Source organism: Rhinolophus hipposideros (assembly GCF_964194185.1).
Source record: "Rhinolophus hipposideros genome assembly, chromosome: 4".
Taxonomy (NCBI): domain Eukaryota; kingdom Metazoa; phylum Chordata; class Mammalia; order Chiroptera; family Rhinolophidae; genus Rhinolophus; species Rhinolophus hipposideros.
The window spans coordinates 19339657-19352101 of NC_138050.1; the positions used below are offsets into that span (position 1 = coordinate 19339657).

Here is a 12445-nt window from a genome sequence, read left to right on the forward strand (position 1 = left end):
CCATTTAATTCATTAAAGCTGTGTGTAGAGATATCTAGATTGAAAGCAATAAATTGCACCTGGATTTTCTTTCAGACACTTAGAAACCATATTTTTTACTTTTCATCTTAATGTTCTCTAACTTGGAAAACACTGGATAAGTTAGAGGAGAAAATTGTACTTATTTTCATTCTATTCAGACTAAGCTGATTTTTCATAACATTCTCAAATCAAAGTTATGAAGACATTCTGATACCTTGCATTTATTTCAATGACCTTACAGTATAATGACACTTATACCTAAACTTCACCCTTATATTACACTGATTTCTATTAAATGCTAACATTTTATTTAACCTTAACTGTTAACAGATTCACATTCCTGGATTATCTATCTACTATCTACTAATACAGACATATCTAATATTAGTTTTTTTGTATTTTGATATGTATCTCAATGTTAATTCTTAAACACACATCTGAGAATTTTCTTCAAAAAAATTTTAACCTTGTTTACAGATAAAAGCAGTTCTATGACAATGATATTTATACTTCACTCTTAAGACTAATTTACACTTTTCTTATGAAAAATGAACCTTTGTAATTTCCTGTATCTTTAGTACATAAAGTATATATCTTTAGGTGCAAAAATATTGAAACACATTATAATATGTTATAAACCACACTTTAGCAAATAGTTTTTAAATACTTTATCATGTGATTAATACTTTACTATGCAAAAATTAACCAAGTAAACTTAGTAATACTGTTCAGTATGTTCATTTTCATTATACCAGATTACCATTTAGAAAACAATAACTTTATTAACTGTCTGAAGTTTTCAACTAAAAATATTTTTAAAAAATCAAAGAAAATAAATATGCTATAAAAGTGGTTCTGTTATAAAGTATAACGATATTTCTGGAGGAAAAGACAGTAAGTCAGTAGAGATTTCAACATTCTACCATCTATTTTTAAAGAGTTAGCAGTTTTTGATATGAATAATTTAAATATTTTACTCAGAGTGCCTATGAGTAAGATATTAATTTGTGCTTCAGAAAGTGGGTTTTTCAGTTTCAACCAAATTGCCACTTTTGGTTAGGATACTACTTGGAATATTTTAAATTCTCTTAAAATACTCTCATTAAACTTATCTAATTTTGTGGCTCTAACTACCAGTATACCTGTCACACAGCCAAACACCAAATTCCATTTGATTTAAACTTTCCATTTTATAAGATGAAAAGTGCACTATTTAAATATTTTACATATAGCAATGTAACAACAAAAATAAAAAATCACTAGATACTTATTTTTAGAATAAATACAGTTAAAGTTGGACTTAATGCAAGATGATGAGAACATGAACTATATAAAAAAAAATCTGGAGTTTTAATAAGAATACTCAACCATGGCCACTTCACAGAATGATTTATATGTATTAATAAACCTTTAATGATTTTTAAGTCACCTAAAAGTCCTACCTAGCTTTACCAATTAATTGTCTAGCCCAATTATACTGCAAAGACATAAAATTGTATGCTTTTAAAATTCATTAGTATACCTTAATCTCCTATAATGTTCCAATGCATTATGTGAATGTTCAATCAAAGAAGTTAGGTTGTTCTCCAGAATTGGCTCTCTCCTAAAGGTCAAAACCTGCAATAAAAATGTCATGTATTATAGCATGAAGACACTCAACAGATTTCCGCCTCCTGCAGTTCCACAGTGGATCCCTGAACACAGAGGTAAGGTCTTCAAAATGACCTCAATCTTGCCTATGTTCAAAAAAACACTAACTTGAAAATAATGTTATTTAAAGAGAAATAACTTGATTAGAAACACCTGTGATATGCTTTATCATTAGAAGTCTCTTCAAACAAATCAGATTAATATGTTTCTGCTTTCATTTCTCTTTAGGGCATTCACTTTCAAAGCATTGTAGATGAGTGTGTGTGTATGTAAGTAGGTGTTAGAGAACTGGTATAGGGGTCTCATAAGGAAAATATCAGAAATACAGTTTATGCTTCTAAAACTCATAAAATCCAGTTTAAAAAATTACTCAAAGGAGACAAATTTTTAACTTTCTTCCCAAATTATCGAACGTTTAACGATGACAGAAACTACCATTATTATCAACTTTTGTCTTTTGCGATGCTTGAGTGAACAGTAATATTGGTTATTTCCAATTTTAATACATGACAATTTTAACAGAACAAAATTTAGAATTTACTCTTTAAACAAATGAAAACATAAGTTATAAGTGGGTGACTACTGGGCCAATGTTTTTTTTTAACAGTTCCATGTAGGGGTGGTACAACCAAATGTATTTAAGTGGCTTTTTTTCACCTGAACCTTAATGACTTAGTGGCAACCAACTTTATACAAATATTAAATAGTTGAATTACCAAAGATTTAGAATGCACTATATGTGAACTATACTGCTCTGAGTTTTCTACTTTTATTTAAAAATAGTTTAGGAAAAGAAATGAAAACCAAATAAACCTTAATTCCTCTGCCACCAAATATTTGATTGTTTAATGGCAAAAACCACATATACACAACCCACAAACACCAATTCAAATACCATGACATTTAAAAAAATTAAAATCTCTTCTACATCATCTTCCTCAAAAGATAGTTTTCTATATTTGAACACTCTGAAAATTAAGGTATCTTAACTTTAAAAACCACAGAAGGAAAACAGTAGACACCAATATGTACTCCTTGCCAAGTAGAAGGAAAACAAAAAACACCAGATAGTAGAATAATGGAGGTTCAAATACAAGACAAATATTAGACTAAATGATAAAAAATATAGTGTAAAAAAACCTTGAAATAGTAAAACTCAAATCTATTACAAAATACAGTTTATTATTTATTCTCAGAACCCATGACAAGTCCTTCCAGGGCAAAGATTCTTTAGTGAAATAAGATAGGATTTAACAAAAGTATATTAAACTCATAATTTGATAATATTAAGAATAAAATTCATATATAATTAATATTAATTCTAATATTTGAGACTTATCTTCCTCAAAAGAAGATCCTTTAAAGCAAGCATCTCTAAGACAGGCAAGGGGGGGGGGGGAAAGAAAAAAGGCAAAAGGAAATCATTTCCCTACCAGAGAGCAACATTTATAGGAAGGTTCTAGTCATTTGTACACGCCGATAATCAGACAAACATATAAACACATATTAGTAACGTGATATACTAAAACTGATGTTACACTTATAATATTAAGTCAATCACAATTTTAAAGCTCTAATGCTATCACTTGTAAAAATTAAATGCAAAATGGCTGAATCTCATTTTGGACATTTATTTGAAAGAAAATCTTAGTTTATTACTGATTACCTTTGGTCTTAAAAGAGGGGCTACCAAATTTCAGCAAGTCAGTCTGAGTTCGAGTTATGTTAGTTGCCTGGCACAGGGTTTCTAAGTTTGCTGAATTAAAAAAAGAACAAAACTGTCTGTATACAAATACTGTAATATGACAATTCTTTCTAAGATGTTTTCTAGTTATAATCAGACCAATAACCTTTCTTCTAAAAAGGGTTAAATAGAAATCAATATGGGGATCGTTAAGCTTCATTAAACAATAGAAATAAAAGACGAGAGCCAATTTTAGGCCAGTAATTTTTTAAAATAAGAGAAATTTTTGTAGAATAAAATTTCAAAATAGTGTGTAAATTTATACTCTAACTGATTTTCTTTAATTGGAAAAAGCTTATGTATCATGTAGAAGAAATATCTAATACAGTCTTCTGGGCATTGTTTTTTTTTTCCTTTTTGTAAACCCAATCAACTGACCAATATTTCTGGATTAAAGTACTTTGTTACATTCTGAATTGTTGCCATATACCAGTAAGTAAATAAAAAATAAAAATGTTTCCACAAAACAAAAAACAAACAAAAATGTAGTAAGCAAAGCATGATGCATTGCAACAAGGAATCCAGAATATGAAAGTTATTTTGAAATTTTCATCCTTAGCTCTAGTTCATGATAAATACTAAAAGTGATTAATCTGATAAGAAAAAATACATTGTTACTTACAAACACCTGAGTCTACAATTTGTAAATGTACAACTAAGACGAGTTGACATTAAAATGAAGTCTAAAATTGCAGTTTTACTTGGATTTTTAAAAATAGTTGTAAGGGCAAACAAATGAAAATCAATGCTACCAGGAAGACTGATACCTTCTCCAGTTCACTCTCACCAACAATACGTAAACACAGCTTTAAAAAGAGTTGAGCTACTGTAGCAACACCTTTCCCTACCATTGTTTTCCTGTGGTATTATGACTTTCCTAGACCTTACAATAGAACAGAAAATAAATCAGAATTATCAACTGCAGAGAAATATGGATAATGTACATAATATAGTAACCATACACATCTGCTGAGACTCATACCTACATGCCCACAAATCTAAAACCAAAACCTCCCTCTCATCAAGCATCACATAAAAGGGAAAATATTTTGAATGCTGTTTATTTATTTATTATTTTATTTAGGTCTTAGGTGTGTTCTCAAGCTTTAAGTGCAGTATTTTAAATAAAGAAATCCTTCACTTCTTTTAAAATGGCTTATTAAGCAAAACAATCCTTCATCCATCACCCCCCCAAACGAACAAAAAAACCTCATAAACTAAAGCACTAAAAAAGTATGGTTAAATTTAACCAGCCTGGTGGAATTGAAAGGCCTCCCCCATCCCACCCTCAAAACTCTCCAAGTCACCTAATAATTTGAATGAAAATTAAAACACAAAAAAACAAAACAACAGCAAAAAAGAGCAAAATGCACTAGTTCTGGTATCATAGGTGAAATTACATTTAAAATAGAAATGGGGTCTCCTACAATTTCATCAAATTAAATTTTATGGAGGATAATTAATACTTTCTATGAAATTTTCATGAGACGATTCAAAGTAAAACAGCTTTGAAAAAAGGTAACAAACACAGGTTCTGTAATTACAATTCTTGTTATGAAAGCTATACAAAATAGTACGATTTATAAACTCAGCTATTCCACTTATTAATATAAATTATATTTACAACCCCGCAGAGATTTATGAAAGTCTTAGGAGTCTTTCATTTGAATATTTCCTAACAATTCATATTTGACCTAATGTGAGAATACAAACTCTAAGTTTCAAAATTTCAACTATTCAGGACATACATTTCTATTAAATTTAAAAAAAGTGTAAAAAGCATCTACAGCTATCTAGTTTATCAGTGTGAGTTTACTGATTTTCTTTGAAAACCACACCCGTTTTTTATCAAGATGCAATGAAATGGAATGACAAAGTTGATAATAAATAGAAATATACTGATGGCTGTCTTAAGCAACGTTAAACAAAAATAAACTTAAAACCAACCAAATACAATAGAACACACTGTGTTGAAATTTTCATACTGTTGTATGAAAATATTTCATACTGTTTCATACTGAAATTTTCATACTGTTGTATGAAAATATTTCTTCATAATGAATTTATCAAAGGAATGAATTCATGCATACGCACCTGTGCATACTTACCTGTTGTATTGTGTAAATTAAGCAACATATATTTCTTGTAAATAAAATTTTAAATCCATTGCAATGGTTGAATTAGTAAAACCTATATATTTTAAATTAGATGTGAAAAGTTTTAAAAATATGTCCAATTTTTATGAAAAATGTGGAAAAGCTTTCTTAACATTAAGAAAATCAAAGTTTCTTTTCCTCAAAAAGAAACAATTTTCCCATAACCTGTATCTAATAAATGTAACTTACGATGAAAAATTTCTGTCAAAGGAATAAAAAACCTAAATGTTTCACTCAGTTTTTAATCAACAGAGAACAGGGGCAAATGTAGAAAAGTCTTGTAATTTCAGCCAGCAGAATTACAATTTTAAGAAAATTGTCTCCTCAGTTTTACTTTTAACATACATTTCAGAACCACTCGAAGGTCCTTTATGAAAAAAATATTAAACACCAGTTTTTTTAAACTCCTCGTCTTAACATTTTGTTAACTATTTCCGTGGTTCTCTAAAAATACAATTTTTCGCGAAGTCTAGAATTATAATCCAGTGTTTCACATTCAAACCCCCCAGTCCCGCTTCCTTCCAGCCAATCAGGGGATAACAAATCCGGTGTTTTGGGAGCTCCGTTAGACACAATTTGAAAAACATCACACTCCGCTCTCCTGTTCTCTCCGGGGAAAAGATTCTAAGTGAGGGCGGGTCCCCCAGTCTTTAGAGACATAAGAAATCAATCAATCGTTACATCAATTCCAGAGGGAAGAACTCTTTAGGCAGGCGGTCCTGAAAAGTGTGTGATTGCGGTTCTCTGGAAGCGTTATTCCTCTTTGCGAACAATTGAATAGCTGTTGCAAGAACCATCTCTTGCATATTCGCAACCCGGAGCCTCGCGCCCCACACGCAAAACATCAGGCCTGCAAAGGGTTAATCGAGTGGCGCCTTCAGCGCAGAAAAGGATTCTAGATCCAGCATACCTCTAAATGAGGAATTTTTACAAAGTTCATTATCTATAAAGTATTGAAACCGTCACTGGCTCAAATCACTCAAGAGTTGTCGAGTAAGAAAACGGCGAGCTAAAGGAAAAAAAAAAAATCACTAAGGGGAAAGACAAATAACAGCCCTCTTCTCTCCGCCTCCGAGTCAAGCAAGTTCTTACGAAAAGGTGGGGATTGCCGCTAAGTTGTCCGGGTAAAGACTTTTCGGGAGGAAGAGACCGTTTCACAGATCGCTGTTTTCCTCGCGACGTGTACCGAAGACTGGAGGAAAAGTCTTCTAAGAAGAGCGCGACTCGGAGGAAATCGCGCAGAGCAGGAAATCGCTGGCTCGAACCCCCGTCTCTCATCTCACCCAAGAACACATCCTCCCACTCCCAAAGAAAGGACACCAGGAGAGCAAATGACAAAAACCCCAAGCCAAAAGCGAAACCCCGGCATCTTTCTCAGGAGCCCGCTAAAACCTCAAAAGCCTGCCCCCGCCCCATCTGGCTCGGATTGGAAACGCCAGCCGCGGTCAGCGCTACCCCTTCCCGGACCCAGGCGCTCAGAGCCCGAGGGCGGCGTCGTGAAACTCACATTCCTAGGGCACCTCACTCCTTAGCGTTAACGACGACGACGCACAGGGCTGGGTCCCGCACGGCTGACGGGAGGCACCCACCACTCCGGGTCCTCAATTTTCCGCCGGCCGTAACTTTCTCGTCACGAGAAGACGGCCGGGAAGACTGCGAAGAAAGACCGCTCGCGTCGGCGAGGGGGGAGGGGGCGCTCGTCGCCCACCTCCTGTCAGGCAGCCGCGGGCCGCCTCGCCCCGCCTCGCCCCGTCCCGGCCCCCGGCAGGGGGTCCCGCTGACAGATCGGCCGGGCGGCGGCCGCTCGGCGCAGGCCGTCCGCGTCCCGCTCAAACTCCAGCTCCCCTCCCCCCACGACCCCGTCTCGCCGCGCTCCCGCCACATCCCGCCCGCCGCCGCCCACTCGCAGCCATCCAATACCCCCAACCCCATTTCCTCGCATTTTTAGCGATTAAAATGAGGGCGGACCCCGTGTCCACTCCCTGCACCGCCCCCACCGCCTGCCCGTCCCGCTGCCACCTCTCGAGTCCCGCTCTTCTACTTGAGGCTCTTACCGACTGCGCCAACCCTGGCGAAACTCCGCGGACTGTCCTTTGCTCGAAGGAATTTTGGGCGACTTTTTCAGTGATTTTTCGGTGTGGAGTCCTAGTGGCGATATACTCTCGGACAGGTTTTCCCGTCTGTCCCGCTAGATTGATGAGATCAGGCACCACTCGAAAATGGCGCCGAAAGCGCTGAGGCTCCTCATTCAAATTCGTTAGAGCCAACCCCGCCGCCCCGGGGCATGCCGGGAACGCGGGCTGCCTTCACAGCTGTCAATACCGCCTCCAAACCCCCTTCTCTGGCTTTCGCCACACTTTTGCGCACGCGCAAACTCCTACTCCCAACCCCCCACGCCAGGCACATGCGCAGAATCATCGCTGTCCGCCGCTCGCCCCTCGTTTCCTTAGGTGGCAATCCTCCTACCTCTTTTTCTTGCGCCTGCGTGCAGCTCCTCCTCTACTCAGCGGCGGAGGTGTAGGGACAGTGGAAACTGTGGGCCGAGGGTCCGTAGATGGCGTATCAGTTGATAGGCATGTATTCTACTGTTCGAGGAAAACAAATAAGGGTGCAGCTTAAGTGAAAAGAAAAACGTGTTATTGCCAGTGTCTAAACTCGTAACAACGGAACGTATCTCCGAGACCTTGAGTATTGTATGGAAACACGTGTAAAAACAGCCCCACCTGTGTACAGAGCTCTCGCTACCGTATGTGTCAACGCTTTACAGAAGCTATCGCACTTAAGCCTCAGAACAACTTTATGAGGTAGGTACTATTATTATTCTCAGATTGCAGACCAGGAAACCAAGGGTCAGACTAAGTGATTTGCTTAAGACGGCACAGGTAGCCAGCATGTCGAGGAGTCCGCATATGTCCGATTCTGGAACCTGAGCCTTTCTCCTTGCTGTGCGATCCAACCCGAGTACAGACAGGAGGCGTGGTTTCCCCTATTCGACAACCGTGTGTGTGTGTGTGTGTGTGTGTGCGTGTGAGTGTGTGAGTGTGCGCGCGCGCGCCTGTCGAAGGAGTGTTTAAATTTGCTGGAGTTCTTCCCGGTCCTAGGCTGCCTGTTGAGAAGGCGCTTTCATCGAATCCAGTTTCTCGCACTGTCCTACTTGTCCTTAAATATTCTCTCGGTTTGGAAGACGTGAATGGGTGGGCAGTCTCTGGGTGTCACTTAGGGCGAGTAAAAAAAAAAAAAAAAAAAGGCGTGTTAAATGAACTGAACCTAGCAAAGATGGGTTTCCGTTGTGCGACGCACGTATAAATAATACCCAGTTACCACGTATTGCCTGTACTCTGTGATGGGCATCGTGCTAAATAAACGATTTATGGATTGATCTTGTTTATTGCCCTAAGAAGTATTATCTTCATTTTACACACGAGGACACGCAAGACTCTGATGAACAAACTTGCCCCAAAGTCTTAAAATTGGTAAGTGGAAGGACAAGACCTAGGCAAGTCTGTGTCAAAAACAGGGAGCTATGATAGGACAATACATGACGACAAAGTTGTCAATATTTTAACACCTTCCCTAAAAACTTCTTTTTTAGGGAGAGTTATTCTACCTGCCACCAGGCTGGTTGAGATGAATTTAAAAAATTCATCCTAAATGATTACAGTTTAAGGTTATTTTTGGTTACTTTTTTCCTGATTCCAAGTTATAATGAAATTTGTAAATAATCGAACAGTTTAAAATCTGGGTATTGCTATGTTTTTTTGTGTGTTTCCAGTTTTTGTTGCAAAATAACTTGTGATGAACCATGCCTGTTTAAGTATGTGAAGACATATATCCTTGATGGTTAAATAAAAGAATGGATATGAAAATGCTTGAAGTACTAAGAAATAAGGAAATGGGAGTAGGCCGGCACAACACAGTTTGCATTATTGAGGTACCGTTGGAAAAGAAATGGATTTTAATAATTTGAGATCGAGAAGTAACATGGCTAAGTATTATGTGTGTCTTACATCGCTTTGGTACTTTTGTTCACTGGTTAAGTGAGTAGATTCTGGAACCAAACTGGGTTGAATCTCAGCTCTGCTACTTGCTAGCTGTGACTCTATATGAGTACTTTTTCTCACTTTGATCTTCTGTAAAAGGAGTAATGCTTGTATCTCATTGGGTTGTGGTAAGAATGTAAATGAGCTAATATATTAAAGGCATTTGAACAGTGCTTCGCATATTAGTAAATATTAGCCAATAGTCTCTAACACTGATCTTTTAAAATGGCTTCTTTAAGAGGTGTTTAAAAAATCAAATTATAGTTAGTGCCCTTAGGAGTTAGCATTCCTGTTCAAGTCCCTTAAAATGATAAATCAGCCTGACATAACATTTTTGCTAAATATGAGTAATGATTTCTGTCAGATGAATAAGAATGGTAATTTGTTTTACTATTTCATAAGAGTAACATAGAAATGGAATGGTTTTATTGCTTTTTCTAATTATTAAAGAAAAATATCAGGCCAGTGTAAAATATATATAAAATAAAAACTATCCAAATTTCCATTACCCAGAGATAATTACATATTCTTTGAATTTTAAAAATACAATGTACTTGTGGGGAAAATCAGCTAGGCGAAGTCTGGATAAGTGATATATTTGGGGAACTTATTTGCGAGATTGTACTGAACTTCATGAATAAATTTTTGATTGAGCTCCCTTTTGGAATAGTCTTTCAAGAGAGTGTCCATATAAATTGATGATAATGTTGTTGATAAATAAGAACATTGAGTACCTACTGTGTGTCAGATACTGTGATAAGTATGTATATATGCATTTTCCCCTTGAATCCTCATAACTCAAGAGGTGGGTGCAATTATTATTTCCATTTTGCACAGACTAAATTTATATGTAGGTTACCTTTAGATTTAAGTCCTGTTTTGTTTAAAATATTATTTAACAAACCCCAAATCCTCCATTAAAGCTTCTTAATTCACTAAAATGGGAGAAAACAAAACCAAATAACATGTTTTCTATACCTGAACAAAAAGCCCTATTGGAAAAAATGCTATTTTGAAAATGAAGAATTTTATATTTGACCACAAGGGGGTGCATATTCCTGAGTTGAATTTTAAAGGAAAAAAAGAAAAAGCACTTTTACTTCAGACCATCAAATTCACAGGTTAAAAAACTAGAAAGAATACCTTCCCTGAATTTTAATATTCCACAAAGTGATGTACTTTATGAAAAGAAAAAACTCAATTATATAGGTCTAAATTAGGACAATACTCAGCTTTCTTTCATCTTGAATACAGTGAAGAGTTAACAATTCCCCACCCCCTTTCACCACCCAGTTGTGTCTCTGCATACTCCTCTTATTATAGGAGTAGAACTGAAGCCATAATTTAAAATCCGAGGTTTTACTTGGAAACTGGAATGCAATCACCAGCTAACGAATAGTAAATATGGGTAGTGTGGAGAACAGAGGTCTTGTACTTTCAATGCTTGTTTTTTTTTCCCTCCTGCTATTTCTAATGAGTAAGCTACAACTGATGGAATGTTGACTTCAACATATTAACTTATTTAGATAAAATTGTGAAAAGTATAGGTCTGCTCATCTTTTAAGAAAGAATGAAGACTCTTAAAGAAGAAAACATTTTGAACATTAACTTGAAAACAATATACACTATTGGATGTTTTAAAAACAATTTGCTTAGATGGGTACCTTTTATTTTCCTGTTGGTTGTATTCCTCTGAGATGGGCTTAATGAAATAAAAATCTTTTTATTTGGAAATAATTTCAAGTTTACAAAAAGTTGGGAAAATAAAAATAGTTCAAATAACACCATTTTCATTTGCTTGTTCCATGGTGTCTCTCTTTTCACATTTATGTATTAATATACTTATATACAATTTTTTTTCTGAACTGTTTGAAGTTAAGTTAAATACATCTTGGTCATTCACTCCTAAATACTTAAGAGCATATTTACTATCAACTTCATAAATTTACACTGAAATAATATTTTAATCTACCATCCATATTCCAAATTTATGGTTTGATCTTTGTAGCATTTCCCCCTCCAGGAAAGGATTCAGTATAGGGTCAGATATTACATTTAGTTGTTCAGACTCTTTAACATCCTTTACTTTGGAACATTTCCACAGCCTTTTAAAAAAATCTTTAATTACCTTGACATCCTTGAAGAATGCAGCTTTCCCCCCCACCTCCCTTTTTAATAGAATGTTCCTTGTTTTGTTTTTGTCTAATGTTTCTTCATGATTAAATTGAGGGTATATATTCTGGACCATTGCAGAGGTCCTTCTCAGGGTATCACTTCCAGAAGCACGTGATAGACATCTGTCTCATTGATGGTGTTAATTTTGATCACGTGGTTCACACGTGGCTTGAATTTTCCACTGTATAGTTTTTTTTTTCTTCCTGGCAATTAATAAGCAATTTGTGGGGAGACAATTGAAGATCTATTCTGCTTTTCATCAAAATTCCTGTTTAAATTTAGCATCCATTATTGCCGATATAATTTTACCATAATGGTTGCCAAATGATTCAACCAATTTAGTACTCCCTCCACATTTACCAGTTGGCCCACAGCATTCTACTGAAAAGAGTCCTCTCTTCTCCCCTATTTATTTACTATCTGCATTAACTTACGAATTCCTGCGTTTTTCCATTTCTGTATTTTCTTTCATGTATACTTTCTATCCATATTTATGTGTTTTACACAGTTTTTTTCTAAACCATTTGAAGGTAAGTTACATACATCATGACCTTTCACCTCTAAATATTTAAGTCTATAATGTTTAATTATTTTGGTGTTCAAATAGTCTGAGATTTAGCTGGAGGAAGCCCCTTTAGTCTGGTTCCTGTATCTTTGTG

The 12445-nt window shown here is 35.9% G+C and overlaps 1 protein-coding gene across 1 annotated transcript in view; it reads right to left on the reverse strand.

Moving 5' to 3' along the window:
- LOC308496845 (uncharacterized protein) overlaps nucleotides 1–8922 on the reverse strand; it is a gene marked incomplete at its 5' end in the record, with an annotated part of 30448 nt that extends 21526 nt beyond the window's left edge. Inside the window, 4 exons of the mRNA XM_081046644.1 lie at nucleotides 1544–1638; nucleotides 7626–7875; nucleotides 8038–8153; nucleotides 8893–8922. Coding sequence (XP_080902770.1) covers nucleotides 1544–1638; nucleotides 7626–7875; nucleotides 8038–8153; nucleotides 8893–8922 — 491 coding nt within the window. The remainder of the gene's footprint in view (nucleotides 1–1543; nucleotides 1639–7625; nucleotides 7876–8037; nucleotides 8154–8892) is intronic.
- Nucleotides 8923–12445: the final 3523 nt, after the last annotated feature.